We start from the raw sequence: 21,600 nt of genomic DNA on the forward strand, positions 1-21,600 counted from the left end.
GGTGGAAGTTGTTTCAGAAGGGTTTCATGCCTGTGATAAATACAGAAAATAACATCAAGGCTGCATTGTGTTAATTTATCACATGTATATATTTACAATGCCCATGAGTTTGGTAACACTCACCCCACAAAGCCCCTCAGTCTCACCCCCACTACCTCCGCCATGTACACGTTTCAATGGCATTTGCCAGGGCAAGCAATAGAAATGACCTTTCATTGAGATAAAGTTAGAGCCAGCGAAAAATAGATGAAGTGAGGTAGGATTTGTGGTTATCAGTGAGAGGAGGGCGGCTGCAGCCTCCCCTGCTTGTTTTGATGGCACAGCTGGGGAAGTTACACATCTTTAAACTGCCAGATGGTGAAAGCGAATCCTTTAAACATTTTACAGCTTGAGCTTCTGTGCATAAAGGGACAAATTTACCATCTGAAAAAAAAATTTGGAAATTAAAACTGCTTCACAGCCCATTAACGACCTGTATTTCCTTGTTTATCAATTTTGTGAAACATTAAAGTTGCACAGCAGTGACCATTTCAGAGGCATGAAACTCATTGACTCTGTCACAAATGATTCTTGAACACTGACTCTCACATAGGAGTTGAAGAAATTAAATCTATCATTTATAAAAATGATAAAAACCATTGGCCAAGCATGGCTTCTTGTTGTTCAGGGAACAGATGCTCCTTTCAATCCAGCTCAGTGTTAAACATCATATGAGACGAATGTCTGGAAAGCTAAATTTCTATATATTTTTTTTTCTCTCTCTCTGTCCAGTTCAGTGCATTAACAACCCCACAGGGGTGCCTCGCATGTTTGTTCCAACGCCTGCGTTTAAGGAGTACAAAAAAACCAAAACACTCACACAAACTAAACTGGGACAGATTCGAATGAGGTACTTATGGTTCACTTCACACTCAAACAACAGTTTCCCAGTTTAAAAAAAACATAGCTTAGTGGTTTTCCATTTTAAATTAATCATTAAGGGGGAGTGTTGGTGTCCTAACCTGAATGCGTGTGTCAAACAAACATACTCTCATACACTTTCTAAAGGGTCACAGGGGGATTTGAAATCAGGTCGAAATCCAGTTCTGTCATTAACGGACAAGGATCTAAAATGGACAGGGCTTCATGTTCACTCCACACACACACACACACACGCACAGATACCAACATATTATGCTGGGTAAAAACCGCTGCATTTAGCAGTAAGAACAGTCTATACTGACGCAACATTTCCATAGGATCTATAAATACAACATACCACTCTGACAGGATATAACTATTAGCAGTTGCTGTTCTGCTTTGAAGAAACAGTCTCTTTGGAGATCTGGGACTAAAGGGAATCGTATATGCCATGAAATGCTAATCCAACATGCAGACCTTAATCTGAAATTTAACAGAAAAGTAACATTTTGAAGACTGCAACTTGTTATAATGAGACTCTGCTGTTTTGATTTGTACTGCTGCTCGAAGTAAAAAAAACAGAACTGAGTACATTGCAACCAATTACGTCTTAAAATAAAAGCAATGTGCTGAAAGCAGAGACAATAGTAAGAGTAAGTTTACTGTTATTTCGCAGTGAACTTACTGTCATTCACATTATTTTACAGTATTTCAAAGTAGAGTGACAGTAGGTTTTATATAATTTTATAATATCTACCAACTTGTTTTTGTTCATTTAGAAAATTGAATAAATTGTGTCTCTTTTGTCTTTATTTATTTATTTTGTACGAATCCCCATAAATAAAAAAAGTACAAAACCAAGACCAGTTTTTGGAGTATGACAAAAAAGTAATAAGTCATCAAAACACCAATTCTTTGCATATTACTAAGGAATCTAAATATTTCCCATAATTATCATGATCATCATTAAGCTTTTATGCGCTACTTTATCACTTTCTGACTTGAACCAACTTTGGTTGTAGAAACAGAAACTCTACTGAGATTGAAGTTTGCTGAGCAGATTATGGCTGTGTTTGGGCTGTCCACCCATTCACTCACTTCATAGTGTTCACTGTATAGAGTTTCATGAGATGAAGACAACTCTTTTAAACAAACAATAATATGATGGGAACATTAACTGTGGCTAGTGCTAACTAGCGGCAGCTAGCTTTAGCACACAGCGTTAACTCCACAGTTGCAGGCACCAGGCTGCAATTCATGATGCTACATGCTGACCAATATGTGAAGTTTGTGTGCATTACTCTCGGAAATGAGTATGTTTTGCAATATATCTTGAATCAAAAGATTTTGTTGAAATTTCAAAAAGTAAAACGGCTGTACAAAATCTCTGTACAATGAACTGCATTGGGAAAAAGTGGACAATTCAAACACATCGTACTTCTGCTTTTCAATCCTAAACCTCCTTTTACAGAGACACACTTATTTAAACTAACAGAGATTGTCATCAATCCTGCAAACCGCCACACTCATGGTGTCTGTAAATGAGTTTGGTTTGTCAAGAAATACAATTTTATGCTAATAAATTAGTAATCTACTGTTAATTTACATGCAAGGTATGTGAATTCAACAGGAACTGTGAATATTATGAAATAGAGTAATATAGTGTTGACAATCCCCTGTAAATATAAAGAAATTCCTTGTATTTAAATTCACTTAAAATTCTAGTGAAATTCAAAAAATTTTTGGTTACCCGATTCTTGGTTTGTGTTGTAGCATATTTACAACCTACACAACCAGATTTTACCCCTGTTGATTTAACTGAAAAGCTCCCTCTCTCTTGGTAAAAATGTTTTTATGTGGAACGATATCAGTAAACTCTGCAGATTCACAGCACTACATGGCACATAGATCCTTGTCCCTATACTAAACTGTCGACTCTTTGGGTCCTTCCCGAGCTGCGTTCTTACACCCATAAAGCCACTTAATGACACGAGCATTTCTCTCAATGATTGACACACCAGTGGGAAGCTGCTCGGCTAGCTCCTCCTGAAACAGTCCATCTCCTGAGCGGCGGGAGAACTCACTGGGCTCTGAGCCACCACAACCGTCCCCGGCCACACTGCGAAGCGCCAATGACAGCGTGTCTATAGAGCTGGCACCAGAGAGGAAGTTCTCCCGACCAAGACGCTCTATCATGTCCATGTCCAGCCCACAGAAGTCAAAGAAATTATCCTGCTCTGATAATGCTACAGAGCAGCGCAGACGTAACTCTGACTTGGAACGCTGCAACTCCCCAAACTTCCTTCTGGGTGCAGGTGGTGACGCACGCTTCCACGGATCATCTTCATTATGATGGTGTCTTGAGTGGTTGCCGTTGGTTACTTGTTCCCTGGTACCATTTGTAAACCTGTTCTTTGAGTGTTCAAGGCTGCAGCTGAACCCAGGGCTAGGGATAGAATCTGGGCTACGTTGGTCAGTTTTACTAGACCTCCTGCTACCTGGTCCACCATCCATAGCATCTTTATCATTTGTCCAAGACATGCGTGAGTCGCCATCCCGCGATGGTGCTTTCTCTTCACCAATCACCATCTTCTGGATTCTGCCCTCCCCTCCACTACCCTTCTCTCTCATGGATCCCTGGAAGAGGCGGCGGACAAAACTGTAGCCCTTCACCTCTATGCTATTGTTTTCTCCCACCGCAGCACCGTTGGGGCTTTTGCACTCTTTCTTCTGCCGGTAGATGACGAGAGAGTCTGGTCTCAGCATCCGCTTACCTGTACTCCTTCTGAGTACAGGGGCACTGTGTGGTGCTACCAAGGTGTTAATTCCAGGTGTCCTGGGGCTCGGAGGCATGACATTGTTCACATTGCTCCTGTTACATGCCTCAATATCAACAGAAGTCCGTCTGTTCTCCTTTCTGGCATCATCATTTTCATTTTCATCTTTGGAGGTGAAGGAGCCAGAGAGTGTAGAGAAGGGGGTGTTTGATGACCGGCGTGGGGGAAGACGTGGAGTCAGGCTACCAGGGACTGAAATTGCTCGCCGTGGTTGTGGTGGTGGGGTGGTGCAGGGAACAAGCACAGGCTCTTGTTTGGTGTTGATCACCTGCTGGCTCTTGACATATTTGGCTTTGTCAGCCTCAAGCCTCTCCACAGCGCTGATGGAGCGGCCGTGACCTCCTCCATCAATCTGCCTGCGCAGGTAGTCTGGACCCTTGTTGAGGAGCCTCAATGGAGAGGGGGATCCGATCGGTGTTAGAGGTTTCATGTTTCTTCACTAAGCTGGGAAAGACATCAAAACTGCAGCCCCTGAACTGACTCGCAGCTTCCGGTCTCCCACTGAGAGCTGCTGCTGGCTTTGGAGAGGGCTCTAAGAGGAGAGAGCTGTGGCCGCTCTCATTCCTGTTCTCACAGCTCTTAAATCTTTTTGAAGGGTAATAGACAAGTAGCAATTCAGGAGACCACAGAGTCCAACTTTGTTGTGATGTTTTCTATAGATAGCTTACAGTCTCTTTGTAGGGTGGAGTAGAAGCCCAGGCAAATTGATATATATCCAGTATTTATACAGGCATTCAGATAGGCAGGGAACAGGGAAGTCCTTTTTTTGTCAGCCAGCAGCACTCCAAAATGAGATGCTCCCTGCCCACAGTGCAACAGAAATAGCAGGCAGGGTGCACTTTGAAAGGGTTACTTCTTCCTCCCCCACTTTTGCTTTCCTTTCTGTCTCCAAACACCCTTCACGACTGACTTTTTCAGTGACGGCTGCCTGGAGAAATTAGATATAATGGCCTCAAATATTTGTTCTGTGTAGGCCTTTTAAGGGACGCCAGGTCAAGACTTTTATTGTTTGGCATCCGTCCCGGATGAGTTGACCTGAGGGTGGCCGGCACCAAGGCACTTGGTCCGCTGATGGACAGATGGCAGAGAAACAGGTCGTGTCCTCGTCCTCACCTCACCTGTGCAGACCCTTAGGAAAGACAGACAGAAAGAGAAAGAGTGGTTTTAGTTTGACGTGATGCTCTTCAGGGCAGGCAGCCGAGACCAGATGGCAGAAAGGACAGCGGCATCTAAAGTTCAGTTCTGATTGTGCCTATTTAAAGCAAGAGGGAGCTGCATGTCCAGAGCAGGCAGAAATACAGAGCCGATATGTTTGAGCATTTACTTACAATCAAGTTTCTACATATATGAGAGAAGTCACTCGCAAATTCCAGTAACTAGCAGTTGAAAAAACAAATATGACATTGTTTGTTGTCCAGACAGGATGATGACATGTCTGCTTCAATCTTTTTTCTGCACAGGAAGGCAGTAAGACTCATTTTCATCTTCACTGAGGCCTGTTGTTTCAGCTTTGTGGCCTGAAGCAAATATAACATCCTTTTTTATTTATCACTGAAAAAAATGTGGGAAGCAGATCATTTCAAAATACTAAAAACTAAATTTCAATTTTTTTTCTTTAGCACCACAAAAACTATTTGTTTTAGTTCTAATCCATCAGTCAGTCACAGCCTCTGCATTGACATAACATAAAGAGTTACCAAAGAGGCAGAAATCTGCTTACTTGAACATCCATCCACCAGTTTTAAATCAAACCCACTAAAGTTGTTCTTAAATGAACTAATGCATTTCTGAAACGTTTTTACAGCCACAGCTCTCCAAATTAACAAGCGACTACAAAAGTTTAATTTCACTTTAAACCAAACAGTTATCCTGTCACCATGACATCTGTTGCCATATTTGTTATTTATTGTGTTTTATGCTTTTTATAGCATTTTCTTTTGTCTATTAAGTTTTCATGCAACACGAGGATTTGGAGGGTTAAGAGGGAGCACATTTGCCTATAACAGGCTAGGCTCTATAAGGGGAGTATATTTAGATTGAAAACATCCCAGCGGAGTTATCATGTATCTGCATATGTATGTGCATATGTGTTTATAACTGCATACAGTCAGGGTATTTTTGTGTCTGCTCTAGTTTTGTGCCTGAGGCCATGAGCATAATGTGTTTGTCAGCACGAGGTAAAAAAAAGGGCTCTTGAGCTCCTCTTTGATACTCTGCATCTTTTTCAAAAGCAGTCTGCTGTGTGGAAACAACATAGACAAAAAGGAAAAAACTGGTTTTAAAAACTTGAAGCTGTCATAAATACCCAGAGGCACAGGTGGTTCGTGGTCTGTCTGGGGTGATAAATGCTCATTGTACAGTGCTAGACAGCAGGAGGGTGTTATGTTGGGCTTATTGTTCCCTCAGGTCGGGTTCAAGTGTTATCAAATGCTATTTTAGCTTTTCCTTCACAAGAGGTGGAACAATGAACAACAAGAAAAAGGAGTCAATTTTTAAGAGTTAAGATGAATAACATGACACCACTGATAGCAAACACAGCCAAACACGTACACCTCTACCTCCATAGCTTCCGTGCTATGTTCATAATCTATAAAAAACCTACCTACCTACCTACAGATATGTTACAATAAAATTTGTTGTCCAATATGCAATGATATGAAAACATTATTCCTACAGAAAAGTTGACGATTTTAAATAAAGTCTTACAGTGGATTGTGAAACTATCATGACACATAATCTACTCATTTGTCCTTTGGGACAAAACTCTCTTATTTCAATCTGCATTAACATAAAAAATAATTGCATATAGGATTACAGTCTATGCAGTTCATGAAACTGTCATCAATGAAGCGATTAGTAGTTTTAAAAGGCAATGAAGCCTTGGTGAGGTCCCCTTCTCCAATTCCAGCTGTCATAAAAGCCAGAGAAAGTGCAACAAAACACTAGTTGCATTTTTTTTCCCTTCTATTTGCCATTAAGTACAACTTTTTCAAATTTTATACATTTATCTGAAACAAAGCAAGCATGATCACCCTCTAAATAAATATCATATTTGTATTTTTTTCCTTTTCTACAAAATAACAAAGCTGGATGAACATCTGCGAAGAATGGTTGTGTATGTAGAGCTGCATAAATGAATGTCATCCAGGAGACCAAAGTTAATTTCCCATTCAACTAAATAATTTCTACGCTTCACTTTACTGATCTTTACTTTCATTCTTTAGTTATGTTTTGGTCATCAAAAACTATTAGTTTAAGTGAAGTAAGACATCATGGCCTGGCTTAAAGGGATATTTTGGTATTTTACAATTGTCAGCTGTAACTGACAGTTCTGCTAGTCTAATCCCAAAATACTACATGACTGCAAAAATGAATGAAAAGCCCGGAGAAGCACAAATGTGTGTCATCTTCTTTGCGTAATGCCAGACAGTAAGTTATCCAAGAAGTCTTACAAGAACAAAGATGTTCTTTAGTTGAGAAATTGGTGACTGTCTGATGCAAAAGTGACACAGTGTATTAAATGTGTTCCTCTGATGGCCTTGTTCTGAGTAGAAGTTAGCTTAGCACACCTGTATATTCCTCCCTGATTCTCCAAACTGGGAGGACCAACTGCTGTCTACAACATACAACTTTACTCTAAAAACCCCTAAACATCACTTGAAAATAACAATATCTACTGCATGTTACAAATTTCCTTTTTCTGGCATACACTGAGTCCCACCTGCACTATGTTACTAACAGCTCACACTACTTGGGTGAGATAATTCCACTTTGTGCCTTGCTTCCTACAGATGAGGATAAGAATCCCATTTTGCATTGCTTATTCTGCTTTGGTACAGCCAAAGTTTATGGGAGTCTGAGCTCATCTGTTGATCAGCAGTTTACAAGCAAAGAGCGTAGACATTATTTCATGTAAATTATCAAAAGTCCCTTGTAAAAATTGAAGCAAACTTTAATTTTCTTCATAAAATAAGATGGTCAGTTAGATTAACAGAATTCAAACTTCTTAAAATACTCCCTTTTTCATAGTGGGCTCTATATTACTGCTCTGTTCATATCTGTCCTACAGCTACTACTAAATTCTAAACTACTGCTGATACTTTAGAAGGTGAGCTAACGTTTCACTATGTTCTACTTCATTCAATCTCCACACTTCTCACAGACCATGTCAAATGACATATTAGTATAAATCACCTGAGGAAGGGGGGGGGGCTCTGGCACACTGGTTAGCTTTCCAGATGTTGGAGTTCGGGAAGGCCAACCATTGTTTAGGTAGGGTTCCGGGAAAAATGTCTCACAACAGGTGTGGAAGTAAAAAAAGAGACTAAAGTGGGCATGAGGCAAGATAAAGAGGAAGTGGTAATGGGGGTTACAGTGTGTGGACTCCGGAACAATCCATTCCCCAACTGAGTTCAAAATGAAAAGAGAAGGACTAAGTCTACTGAGGTGTTAGAGGAGATTATCGCCACAAGAGCCTAAAAAAAGTTATTAATATAGATGTCGGATTTCCAGAGAGGAGGTGGGGTTAAAACCAGAAAAATATCACAAAGAATGCAAACAGCAATATATGTGAATAAAGGAACTAATCCCCACAGGGATCATAACCTTAATACCCTGCGAAAATATAGGCAATATCCGTTTTTGCCCTACTTCTGATGCATGGCCTGGGCTCTACTTGTAATGCCTCTGTGCAATCACTGAATCTGACATTAAGAGCTTAAATGGAACCAGACGCTTCCAGGGGTTATCTCTTGCTCTGAGTACTATCTTAGAGATCACATGACTAAATCTGAGTCACAGTGTTAGTTTGTGGTTGTTTGGGACACAGTGTCTTCATGAAAAATGTTGCAAAATGCACACATTAATGCACTGGTGCATTATGAATTTCACTTAACATAAATCAAAACTGAGAAACACACACACACAATTGAAGAACAAAAGTAATTAGTTCCATTGACAATAATGAGCCAAATTAGTACCCAGCACCTTCTCCTGTGACCCTAAAGCTTGTGAGAACCGTGAGATGGCTTTAGAGTTTCTTTTGTCTTTCATGACCTCCTTCGTCTCTCACTGTAGGTTGTAATTAACCTCTGAACCCTTCCTTCTTTCTCTCATCTCCACAGCCAACACTGCCCCACCTTCTCCTTCCTGATGCTACCGAGCCTTCTTTCCCTGCAGTCTGTTGCTTCACTACCCTTTCATTTCCCTCCCTTGTTGTATACACATGTCTGACCTCTCTCTGTGACTCCATTTAATGTCGCCCTCAGTATCTGAGAGCAATCTTCAAAAGCTTTGGTCCAGCTCGGGCCAACATGCATTGCGTTAACTTTAAAAAGAAAAAAAAGCTTTATGTTTGAGAAGTACTTCTGTACATACACTAACACTGAAATGTATTAGGTAATAGCATAAACAGATGAGCAGTTTCTAATGTGTGAAGGGGCTGCAAATCTTAAGGGTCACAATATGATGAACAAAACAGGACAGAAATGCTCACTTCTTCACAAGTCAGGGAGAGGATTGCTCCTACAGGACACACTTTAGACAATATTTAGGACAGCTGGTCGTAGTTCAGAGACTTAAAGCCAATTCATGAGTTTTTGGGGAGGAAAAGAGATATGATAATGACACAGATAGCTATAAAGATGCAAACCTTTTAAACCTTACTCTTGAGAAACCTACAGGTTGTGCTCATGAAAAGGGATGGGAAAGTGATGAGTTTAAAGGGCTTTCAGAAACTGTTCAAAAGTTCAGGTAGAGGTAAAGCCTTATGGCTTATTTCAGTCCATATTACTGCAGAAAAGAAGTCAATCTTCCACTTTGCTATCGATTCACCAGGAATAATTCGTAAGACCTGTTTTTTTCCAGATAATTGCATTCCCCACCTGCAATCCGAGATGATGGCCATTCGTCAAGATCACTTGAAATGTTAAACATCAAGTCAAACGTCAAACGTTTCAGCCAGTATATGTACATCCACAGTTGAGAAAAGCTATGGTTAGAGTTTGAAAAGCCAATCTAACTGGACCACTGTCTGTGTCCCAATATGCACGCAGAGCAGCAGCATCAAGTTATTAACTAAATATGTCTGACGCCACTACACTGTAGATTTAGTGAGAAAATGTTCAAGACATTCTGTCACTTTTAACTTTCTCTGTAGGAGGTAATCATACACGTAAGTACAGCTGAATTCACTGTCCAGACATCTTTAATTTACTAGAATGGTGATTTTTGTCAGATGACTCTGTGGTTATAAAATCAGGATTTTACTAGTGCAGAGCAATTGTCTGGAAATGCTTCAAGCAACTGTGAGTTGACATGTAGTCTTAATGGGCTGATTTTTGACCAGTTTCTGGACACTAACTCTTGGATGGTCCATTCATCTTTTAAGTGTGTGGCCTCTGTCTTAAGCCTCCAGTTTCTGAGTTCTTCATTAAAACTAATCTGTCTGTCTGTCTGCTTTTTTCTTTTCCTCCCTCCCACTTGTCCTCTCTGTGATGGCCCAGGCTGCAGGGGAGGCTTTGCTGCCCCATTTCAGCTAAAGAGGAACCAGATGTTTTGTACCATCCTGTATCAAGGCGCTCGGACATGGGGAGGGAGCGTGGACTTAGTGTTTCTTTTTAATCAGCTGCATTGCTTGTGCCACATAGATTTGATCCCATGGGAGAACAAACCAGACAATGTTTTCAACTACTGTCAGGTAAAAGCATGCAGCTCCTCTTTTTTTTGTAAAGAGAAAGTGGTGCCCCAGAAATAAACTAGAAAACTGAAAAAAAAAAAAGAATTCTGGGAAGCGTTTGTTTGCTTCACAACCCACAGAAGAATAACCTCATCAAACCTTGTTGGGTGTGACCAAAGAAGAAACAGCCGGCTTTGGAAGGTTAAAGGAAGTTCCGCAGAGAATTATGTATTCAGTGAGGTAAACACGAGATAAGAGGGTAATAAATTCACGAGGACCACATTTGAAGCTCTTGGGAGTGTATTCAGCACGCTTACCAGTCAAATTAATCTTTGGACAGATGAGACAAGGAACCAACTGGCCACCTTTAACAGCATTCCTCTCTTTCTCCACCATTTTCTTCTTACATCTGGCACAGCTATTAGGGATGACAGTGCAACAATTAACACTAATTGGGTCCAATTTCTCAGAGCTCAAACTTTAACCAAAGCTCATTCAGAGATGTCTTTCTGTTTCAATGAAGCATCTGCACACACTGATTCTCTACAGTGTGAATAAAAGCGTCTCTCACTAACTTGCCATGATTCATGACTATGTGTGCTATCTAACTTTACAGACAGAGAACTCAATAAGTCTGTGATGGAGATGGGTGAAAGAAGGGGAGGTGTCCTCTCTTATCCTCCAAACAAAGAGACATGCTGGCCTTTCTTTGCATTATTAATGACCCACAACAATGTCCTCCTCCAGGTCTAGAGATAAGTGTTGACCTGGCTGCTCTGCCTCATTAGCCAGAGAGGGAAAAGGACAACATGGTGATAATATAATGTAAGAGATGGTGCAATGGGGTACATAAGGCACTGCCCCCATCAGAAACAAAGCCTGGTAGCCAATTCTAAATCCTATCATCACTGTGAGGCTTCAGCTCCATTAGCCACCAGGCTTTTTAAAGCCACCTGGGACGTCTTAAGGGACCCCGACCTGAATAAGCCTCCTCCCAAAACCATAAAATGTACAAGATGGGCTCTTAACTCACTACTGCAGCTCCTTTGTCATTCAAAACAAATCCTCGCAGGGACAGTTGAGCACTGGTTCACAACACCAAAGACATGTACTTGAACATTGATTGTGATTATACAACTCTATGTGAAGTATATAAAGATGAAGTCCGAGGGTGAAAAACTCAAGGGAAGGCAGCAGACACGCTATCGTCACTTTATTTGGAGAGCTTTAACTATAAGTTATTAAGTACTTAAATGGTAAATATATAAACTGTTTCATACCTTTTAACACTTGTAACAGTTGAAATTAATTAATTTTATTCAATGAAAATGTTATTTTCATTCTTTAATGGCTAACAATTTTTAAAAAAACGTACTATCTTATTCAATGACTGTAATCCAAAAAGCTGAGGTAATAATCAAGAGAATTATCAGTGTAAGATTTCCGTAACTGCTTCAACTTGTGATGTTGTAAATCTGCAGTTCTACAGTCATTACATTAAAGTTAATCCTTTATTGGTGCTGTAATATCCAGGTGGTACTTGCACAGATAAGCTTAGAGATAACACGTTCACATTTAGTCTTCCCTTTATCAACAAACTGGGCAAGTTCATTTTTCTGTCAGGCTCAGGAAGGGTTCTGTTGTTGCTGATTACTAAAAGGCGCTGACCTATAAAGTTTTATGAGTCACTATTTGCTTTTTTTAGCTGCAGCTTTTAAAGGAAAAAAAGGAACAGCACACAAGTTTTGCACGTCAAAGTTTGGATTCAAACTACCAAAATAACTCTTATTTGTCATGAAATATCACCTTAAGTTGTATATTAGCATTAGCAAAGTATATTAGCAGATCCAGTATCATCTTAAATTTTAGATTTAAATTTAACTCTGCTCCAGCTGCTGTATGAATGGAGATCAAACAATCCACACTGCAGAAAAGACACCTGAACCTGCCTGCGTGTACAGGAATGTTAAGCTGTGCTGACGCCACCGCAGATGACTGAGCTGCTGATGGATGATCTCATGTACTCACAGTGAGATAGGAGTATCTGGATCCTCATTCAAGAACCGTAAAGAAAATGTATGATCAGAGGAAAACACCAAGACAGCTCAGCAGAGGATCCAAAAAGACAAATTGCTGACATCTTTTTACAAGAGTTCTCAGTGGGGCTTCTCCTCTTTTTATTCTGTTTGTTAAATTATTCATGAGCGTTTTTATGGCTTATTCAGTACAGAATGACCAGTTGTAGATTAGACTTTGTAGCACAGTACTAAAGACTAAGTGTCTTTAGTGAGGACACATTTAACAGCACACTTTTTTGAGCATGGATCTGTTATATAAGAAATATACTCATTTGTTGAAGCTCCTCATCAAGTACATATACCTCTGAGATTGACATACAAGATGTGAATATTTGCTGTTTTAGTCCTCCGATAATATATAAAAATGTATTGGGGTTTTAGATTGTGTTGATTGATCTTGGAAACTGTGATGGAAACTTTATCAAACAACATGAAACTGTTTAATTCAGAAAATAACTTGCAGATTTTGTTATTTTGTTTGAGAAAAAAATAGATTAACTGATAAAGAAAATGTGTTAAGGGGCCCAGTAACTGACAATTAACTGTCAGGGCTGTCAGGCGCACTGGCAAACATCTCTTGTATTTTTGGTATGTGCATCATTATCGAACTTTGTCAACCCCCCTCTAATTGGCTGTTTAGTGTAGGACTGAGGGCACGAGAAGAGGAGAAGGAGGCAAATATCTATCATAATATGTCACACAATCTCTTCTAATTTGTCATCTTCATTTCTCAAAAACAAGAAACAGTTTCAAAACAACACATCCACATGGAATGAAGAAACTGAATGTGTAATGATAATCATGACTCCAGAGGGACCAACTCTGTTTGACATTACTCAAAAACACGAAGCACATGTGGTTATGTTGACTTTTTTTCTTTTTTTAAATTTACACTTTTATTTTTTTTCCTTTTCCCGAATTATATAACATAGATACTGGTTCTTCTTGCACAGGCGTAAGCTGTACATCCTGGCTGGCATCTTTGTGGTGTGTTCAGGTGCTGTTTTGTTTGATGTATCGCTGGAGATGCGAGGACACCAAGCAGGGAGCCTTTAGTAATCTTGGTATACAAAAGCCCTTAGTTGCAGCTGTATCTGATACAACTAAGTGTTTTGCAAATATTTTATTTTTAACATGTGAATGATGTCTTTGGTTGAGGACTTATGTGCATGAATCACTTGCCTGTTGGAGGAGAGAGTGTACTTAAAGATGAACTAAGTTCTGGTTTGCATCAAGCAGGCACCGCAGCTCTGGACGGCATTGTTTTGTAAATTATGACCACCACTACTGCTCCCTCCACATGGCAGCCTGGCTTATGTGACCAGCAATACAAACCACAGTGACCTGCTGAGTGAGTGTGTATGTGTGTGTGTGTGGTTACAGCAAAGCCCTGAACCGGGAATGCACTGGGCAGCTCAGGGTAACACAGACCCCTCCCCAAAAACAGCCTGTTTATACAGTGCAGTACAGAGGCATAAATCTGGGCACATCCCTCAATCTCCCAGAGTCTTAAATTATGAAGCTCTGTTCTCACACTGTGAACCCTCATTAAGCTCTCAGCTGGTGTGAATGCTCTGAGAGACAGCTTTGTCTGGCATACTGCCAGATGTTTTATTTTACTAAGTCGGCACATTTTTCACACTGCCAGACATATGTCTGCCTCAACAGAGTGATAAAAGGTGCAGATTCGATGGATGATGGCTCCAATGAGCAACTAAAATGCCAAAACACAGTCAGCGGTGTAAAGGCATACACCTGTGTTCCTCCTCTCGTGACGGCTAGAAGGAGGTTAAACTTGTGTAAAATCACCATAAGCCCTCCCTTACCTCACACAGGCACACCAGGTTGCCAAAAGGACACTCACACCACATTTGCAGAGTTATTCTTAACACATGCTGCTGATGTGAGCAGTAAAAGGTTAGCACTAACTTGTGAGTATTTGTGACAGGTCTGTTTGGAGGAGGTTAAGGCTTAAAGCTGCTCCAGCTGTGCAATGTCCCCAAACACCGGGTCATCTGTGATTGTAGCGCCAAACCACATCCAGCCCCTCGTTCTGTGTAACAACACACTCTGCACCACTTTAAATGTGTCAGCATTGATTTATTATCTGCCGCGACAGAGCAATGCTTAAAGAGAGTAACTTCTGCATAAATATAAAATGCTTTCTGCAAAGAAAACATCTAAATTACACGTGAATGGATAAGCAAATGAGAGATGGTCAGTCAGTCGTTTTTTTGCGAGCGAAAGAGTTTTTTTGTGTTAGAGTTATGGATGACGGCCCTTGAATCACCCTGGTTTTAAAACATTAAACATTAAATAATCATGACAAAATAATGAACAGAGGCAGTCTAAGCATGGTTATTAATTATTGAAAGTTTCACAGTAAGAAAATGAAACTTCTCTGCAGCATCAGGAAACTGTGAGTACAGTTTGATTACATTGGACTGACACAGCTGAAAACATAAGCAAACAACCCCATGACTATTCAAATTCTACAGCTGAGTTCTGTCTCCAGAAAGCTGCGTGGAAATCAGGACAGAAATAGATCTTGCTGGCAAAAAGCATTTCCATCTACCAACCCGATATTACAGCGAAGCGTGTAATAAACCTACCCTACAGTAACACGTAACAGTATCACATTTCACATGGCCTCGGCTTAAACAGTATACATATATATATATATATACATCCAAACACAAACGGACATATATATGAGGTTTTTCAGGAATCTCAAGAAAACGCCATCTGCAGAGTTGAATGCGCTGGTGGTGGGATTATGCTTTTGCTGGATTCTCACCCAGGAGATTGGATTTGAAATAAATGTGGATCTGTTACTTTGTGACTCTCACTTGACAGTCTCAGTTGCTGTTTGATTAGTGTAGACGGCAGTAGACTAGGCGGTTTTGGAGAAAATCATGTTTTGGCTCTTTCAGACTCTTTCAGAGGCTGCCAGTGAATTTGATCTAATTTTTAAAAATGTTAGGAAGCTTAGAAAATGCTGAGCGAAGAAATTAAAAATGTAATGATTAAAAAAATCCTACAAACCAATATCTAGTCACAATAGAACATGGAAAAAAGTCACTTCATTTCAAACAAAGTGAGACATTTTACTATATCATAAAAAAAATACTGATGGCAGAAAGATTTCTCAGAAAAGTTGAGACTGGGGCAGCAAAGCAAAAGGCCAGAAGAGTAAGTGTTTCGAAGAGAAACACCTATAAGTGGAGTCTTTATCATAAAAATGAATGGGCAGAAGTTCAGCAATCTGCAAAAACAGAAGAAAACCCAAGACTGTTGAAGAGCTGGAATCTAAAATCAACTTTCCTCTCCAAAAAAATCCAGCAACTGGTCTTTCTAGTTCCCAGACGTTTGCAGACTGTTGTTAAAAGAAGAGAAGATGCTACACAGGGCCTTGTCTGTCCCGACTCTTTTGAGAAGTGTTTATGCCATCAAATTTTTTATGAAACAGTAAAATGTCTCACTTTAAACATGTTTCTTTATGTTCTATTGTGAATAAAACATTGGTTTATGAGAGTTGCAGAAAATAGCATTCTGGTTGTTTTTATTTCTTTTCACATTTAACACAACTTTTTTGGAATTAAGTTTATAAATTGAAAAACAGCATACCAAGAAAAGGTCCATTAAATACCAAATATCCAGTGGGATTCCAAAGACCAGCATCCAGCACTAATCTTTTTCAATTATACCAAACCATATTCCACTCAAAAAGCCCTAAGTTCTTCCAGAAACTTCAAACTACAACAAAGGACTCAAACCCTCCACACAAAAACCCTAAACTAAGCCCTCCTGTTTTTCCTCACTGCCATTTACGCTTAGCTGTTAACCTCCACTGAACCAGCCAGCTGTCTTCTCTCATTACTGATCAACCGACCTGTTTTCCCACTAACAGGCCCCGAGTGCTGCGGAAAGGGACCCCTCTGTTAGGTCCTCCTCTCCTCCTTTGCTTCTGTCAGAATCTGAAAACATGTGGAAGAGTCTGTGGAGGTGCATCCACGATCTCCTCCCGTGTCAGAGGGAACGTCCAGGCCTGTGTCATCTTCTTCGTGGATGAGCGGACACAGCGTGGCACTGCTGAGTGTGATGGGATGTGGCAGAGCTACAGAGGCACTCGGTCGGGCTGTGAACAATTACAGTGATGTGAGAGCTGTGGCGGGAAGGGCTGCTCTCACAGCTGTCACCCATACACAGGGGACTGTCAGGAGATGGAGATCTGTCAGATCATGTTTCATGATTTCGTTGCCTCCGATGAATTATGGATTGAGTCAAAAGCCCATGGAGATGGAAATGATGTAACGGCAGAAGCTGGGCTCAGGTCTTGGAGAATGATGGATAACGATAATGATTATCTGAGTTATGATTCCAAAGTTAGATTCAAACATTTGGAGCAGATTGGGATTTCTGGAAACAAATTAGCAAGAAAGCATTGTAGATCTTCCAAGAAAGATAAGCCACATGAAAGTTTAAGCCCAAAAAGAAACTCATCCTTTTTGAAAAAATAACTCTTTGCTCATCAAGTTGTAACTTCAGTGAAAATTATTCTACTCTGTGTTCACAAAGCAGGAGAAATATCAGCTTGTAGCATAGATGGTTGGTTTTACTTCTCCTTTCAGCCAGCCGTCGTTTATCTGAGTGGGTATTACTTTATCACGGAGTACCTGTTATTGTCCTGGTTCTGGAAGTAACTGAGAAGCTGAGTTTTTAACCATCTCTTCCTCTCTTTTTTTTTAAAGAGTTTCTTCTGAAAACGGTCAGTAAGGACGTTCCCACAGATCTTTGGCACAATGGTCCAAACAAGGCGACAAGGGGCAGTAAAGTTAAATTATAAGCTTCACGGTTTGTGTGTGGGTGTTTGAAGTCTCACACTGCTGTGAACGTCAAATGTCTAAAACCAGCTGCTGTGCAACAACACACACACACACACCTAGTACCAGAGGGGAGATGATGTCATTAGCAGGGTACATTTTCCCCTCTAATTAGAAACTCGAGCTTCCCGCCATAACTTGGGGGTCTTTACATGTAGCCCTACAACAAAAGGGGGGCTTAACAAAACAAATGTTTGATGTGTTCCCTAAAAGGCTGTGAATTTAAGACAGCATTATTCAGAAAAGCAAAGCCAAGCCTTGAAAGTTTCTGTGGTAGGGTTGAACTTTAAGTGATAAGAAACACATGAGTGGTCCATTGTGAACTAAAACCATGAAATATCCTGTGGCTTCCGCTTGTTCTCTACATTTGGCACTGATGTGGCCCAAACAAATCAGATTATATACTTGCACAACCTCAGAAAATAATGTAAGGAATAACAAAAAATGTGGGAGAACTGGAAAATAGAGGAGTAAAAGAAAAGGAGCCTATTCTTGTCTCCATTCTTGATATTTCAGACATCGCTGACATGGTAGATTCTGGGCTTCTTTTCAGATGGTTATGATGTGGTGCGAGCATGAAGGTGAATGAGTAGGACATGCAACCAGACTGTCTTAAAAGACTTGTTATAAAATCAACATGTTTCTGCAAGCTTGCTTGAGCGTTGCGTCACTAACATCATCATCAGCATCCCTGCTGCTGCTGTAAACCAAGCAAGAACATAAAAAATATAAATAGTGTTTCATTTTATCATGTTAATGTCAGGACTTCAGTCAACACCTCAGGTGGAGACGGCAGCAAGCAGCTCTGCACCTCTGCACCTCTGGGCTCTTTGCTGTGTAACCGGAGGAAGTATTATTGTTTGATCCGCTGGGATCAGCATCAAACACAGATGCAGCACTGCTGGAAAATTAGCACACACCAACATGACACTAGCTAGAAAATTGGAATGTTTACAACTGCTGTACACTGTAATTTTTGAAGGTGGGTCTACAGTCTGACAGATACTTATATCCTGTGCTCAAACATGTGTAATATGAAGGATTGATGTTGACTCATTGTAGCTTTCACATGTGGATCTGAGCCAGATTAGATGTGTGGGACTCAAACAAGAGCTGAGGTAACTGTACCTCCCAACAGATCATTTTAACAAGAGCCTGAAAAATGTCAATGCTGAAAAATAAGTTGAAACAATTTATCCCCTGAGCCATCACTGAAGTCCTTAAAGATGTTCAAAAGCTCCTTGGCAGCTACTGGAAAGATCTGGTGTAGAGACTGCTTTGTCAGTCTTTGTTTTTTACCTCTAAGGTGTCTCCCGAAAAGATCACCTCTTTCTTTGGAAGGAACCTCTTTCACTGCATGAATTAAACCTCCCGCGCCTGCTCATAAACCCCACTGACACAAGCTCACCTATGAACATCAGGATGAATGTGTTTAGAGGACATGTGTGGTCTGTTTAGTCTGTCTGCTAAGTTGTTTATGCTCCTGACCCCACTGCTGATGAAACCAACTCATGATGCTTACACAGAGAGGCAGCGCTGGAGGGGTAGAGGTGGGTCAAGGTGGAGCTGACCCTGAGGGCACATGATTGTCTCCTTGGGAGAGAGAGAGTGTTCTCAGTTTAGAGTGGGTGGGTTCGATAACAATACTCCTCTACTCGCTTTTGTTCTTTAAAAAGTTTTCAACTGTCTTACTCTTTATAACAAGCTTGAATTTGATTTTATTAGTAAAATTCTTAACTAATCAAGACTAATCTTTTTCTTCCCTGATTAATAGCTTGAAAAGCAGAGCCTCATTTGGAGTGTTTACCAGATTTCATCCAGATGAAGATATTTACTGTAGATCAGAGATAAGACGCCATAAACCTGCTGCCTCATGTCAACTGTATTCCAGCACAGGGGTCAGTTATCTTCATACCATGCAGCTATACTAGGCTTCAAGGCTGATTTAAAGTAGGGGGTCCACAAATAAGTTTACACTACTGATGATAAATTGATCCACTTGTCGACTTCTCAAAAATCTGTTTCGGTTCAAATCAAAATCCTGCTCTGTTGTTTATGGGCTGTTCTTCAAGATATACAGCCAAACATCCATCACAGTCATAGTGACAGGGAGAAATAGCCTTATAGGGCACAAGCCGTAAACACACCATAAAGATCTCAAACAAGACTCTTAAGAGGACAAACAGCGGTAATCATCTAAAAAGAGAAACGCGTTCTTTTCCTAAGAGTACATTTAGCCAATTTAGGAATGGACTTAATTATAGTTCAATGAACTGAAGTAGCTCCCTGTTTCTTACATGGAAATCACCAATGAGTCCCTCAGAAGTGACATTTAGTCTCCGAGATAAAGACAATGTGCCGCTTATAGGGTTCAGTTAAAGTGTGACCACTCTGTACTAATATTACAATAAAAATGAAACTGTCGCACTTTAGGATCAAACTACACAAATGTACAAAAAATACAGAGCGTCAGAGCGAGCGGATCAATTCTTACCACCGTGATCAGTATCCGAAAAAACTTCCCAATCCGTATATCACTTAACAGCTTTGGCTCAAACGTCTTCGTGGGCTATCTAACACAGACAACTAAAGAAAGACAGCCCTCTCTGTGCTCACCGTATACGTTCAGGTTATCCACTCTTGTCTGTCTTTCAAATCCAGTAAAGGTGCAGAGATCCTCTGTGTGGCAGACGGTGTGCGTGGCGCTGCGCTCTGCGCGGACTGCTGGCACTCTGACTGAGCGCAGCGCGGCAGCTGCAGTAAAGAAGGAGTCCCGACCTCCTCACAGCGGAGGGGGTGGGCAGGTATGATGGGCTGTAAAGTGGAGCGTATTGGGTTGGGCGTTACATTCGAGACGAAGGTGACAAACTACTATAACATAATGATAAGGGAGTAATAAATCACTCCATTAGATTGTAGTGGTATTATTATTATTTTACAGTAGCAATAATTACTCTCTGAACTTTGGTAAATGGGTGATGCAAAAATATGAAATCATCAAGATACGAAATACGTTTATTGTCATTGCAGGCACAAGTTCTGATCAACTTTGAACATCTGATGTATAAAAAGAAAGGTAATAAAGTAAAGTTTTAATAATCTTTAAAGAATGCTCTTAAGAGATTTTCTGTGGGGAAGGCTGCAATTTATACTGAAGTAGAAAACACGTAACAATCTATTTTCCATTCAAATCAAAGAAAATCTTCTGATAGATTAAAAAGATAGATTAAAAAGTTAAATGTATATCAGGTGGTTTGAAGCCAACAAACTTGGCTTCGCAGTGTAACCTGGGAGTGGCGTGATAGGCTAGAATGCTAGTGGTTAGGCAATAATTCAGTAGAAGAAGTAGTGGTCATCATGGAAACAAAACTTTAGAAAGAAAAAAAACATCATTGTGATGGACATCCACAATAGGAAAACTAAGAGCCCCTTTTTTAGTACTTACAGTACTTTTATTTCTGTGAATATGGGGGATCTTATATCATATTTGCCTCTTCAAACCCCTTTCTGCTGACCTGAATACTATTTTGAATATTCTCAGATACATGTGGTATTAATATCAACAGTACAAAGAGCCTAATCTGCTATTTCTCATGGGCTGTTAAAAAAAAAAAGCATGGTGATTTCCACAGCCTAACTGCAGCATCCCCTTCTGCCTCCTGTGGGCTAATAGACAGAGGTTCCCCCATACCCTGCCCACTGAATTTGTAGCCGTGAGAGCACTTCCCCAGTAGAAATGTGAAAATGACGTTTGGTTTTTGTTTGCCAGCTCAGACGAGAAAGAGCTGGTGAGCTGCACCTTTTCAGTCTTTGCTTGGTCAGATGCAAATGCAACCCCTTAATCTCTTTAATTAATCTATTTCTGTATGTTAGAGCTGTACATTTCACTGATTAATCTTCTGAGTAATTTGAATGAACGTTGACGGGTTGTGCTACCTATTAAATAACTGACTTATTGTCCTTTAATCATTAATGTGCTTCTGTTGTTAGCTTATAGATCAGTGTAATTCACACACTATTGTCATGGACTTTAAGCTTTAATAGCCTCACAAGAACCACTTAACACACAGGTCCTGAGCAGTTTTAAACATTTAATGTAATCAGTGATGATAGCAGCACAACAAAACTTTATTTAAACATGATCTACTGAGTTTGGAAAACCTCTCTAGTCCCCTTAGTCAACTTTCCAGTGGAATTGTATTAATACTTGACCTCTAGTATCGCCT

The 21,600-nt window shown here is 40.3% G+C and overlaps 1 protein-coding gene across 1 annotated transcript; it reads right to left on the minus strand.

Annotated features, from left to right (window-relative positions):
- Positions 1–1,748: 1,748 nt before the first annotated feature.
- On the minus strand, positions 1,749–20,076 carry fam110d (family with sequence similarity 110 member D). Its single transcript, XM_072393813.1, has 2 exons — positions 19,991–20,076; positions 1,749–4,866 (listed from the first exon to the last, which is right to left on the minus strand). Exon 2 carries the CDS (start codon positions 4,165–4,167, stop codon positions 2,824–2,826), a length of 1,344 nt encoding a protein of 447 aa, XP_072249914.1. The 5' UTR covers positions 4,168–4,866; positions 19,991–20,076; the 3' UTR covers positions 1,749–2,823.
- Between the last annotated feature and the right edge of the window lie 1,524 nt (positions 20,077–21,600).

The sequence above is a fragment of the Leuresthes tenuis genome, unplaced genomic scaffold (assembly GCF_036924035.1).
Source record: "Leuresthes tenuis unplaced genomic scaffold, fLeuTen1.0.hap1 SCAF_10, whole genome shotgun sequence".
Lineage (NCBI taxonomy): Eukaryota > Metazoa > Chordata > Actinopteri > Atheriniformes > Atherinopsidae > Leuresthes > Leuresthes tenuis.

What these genes read in the sequence shown, in the direction of transcription:
- fam110d (XM_072393813.1), bottom strand. Translation starts at nt 4,167, where the DNA reads ATGAAACCTCTAACACCGATCGGATCCCCCTCTCCATTGAGGCTCCTC.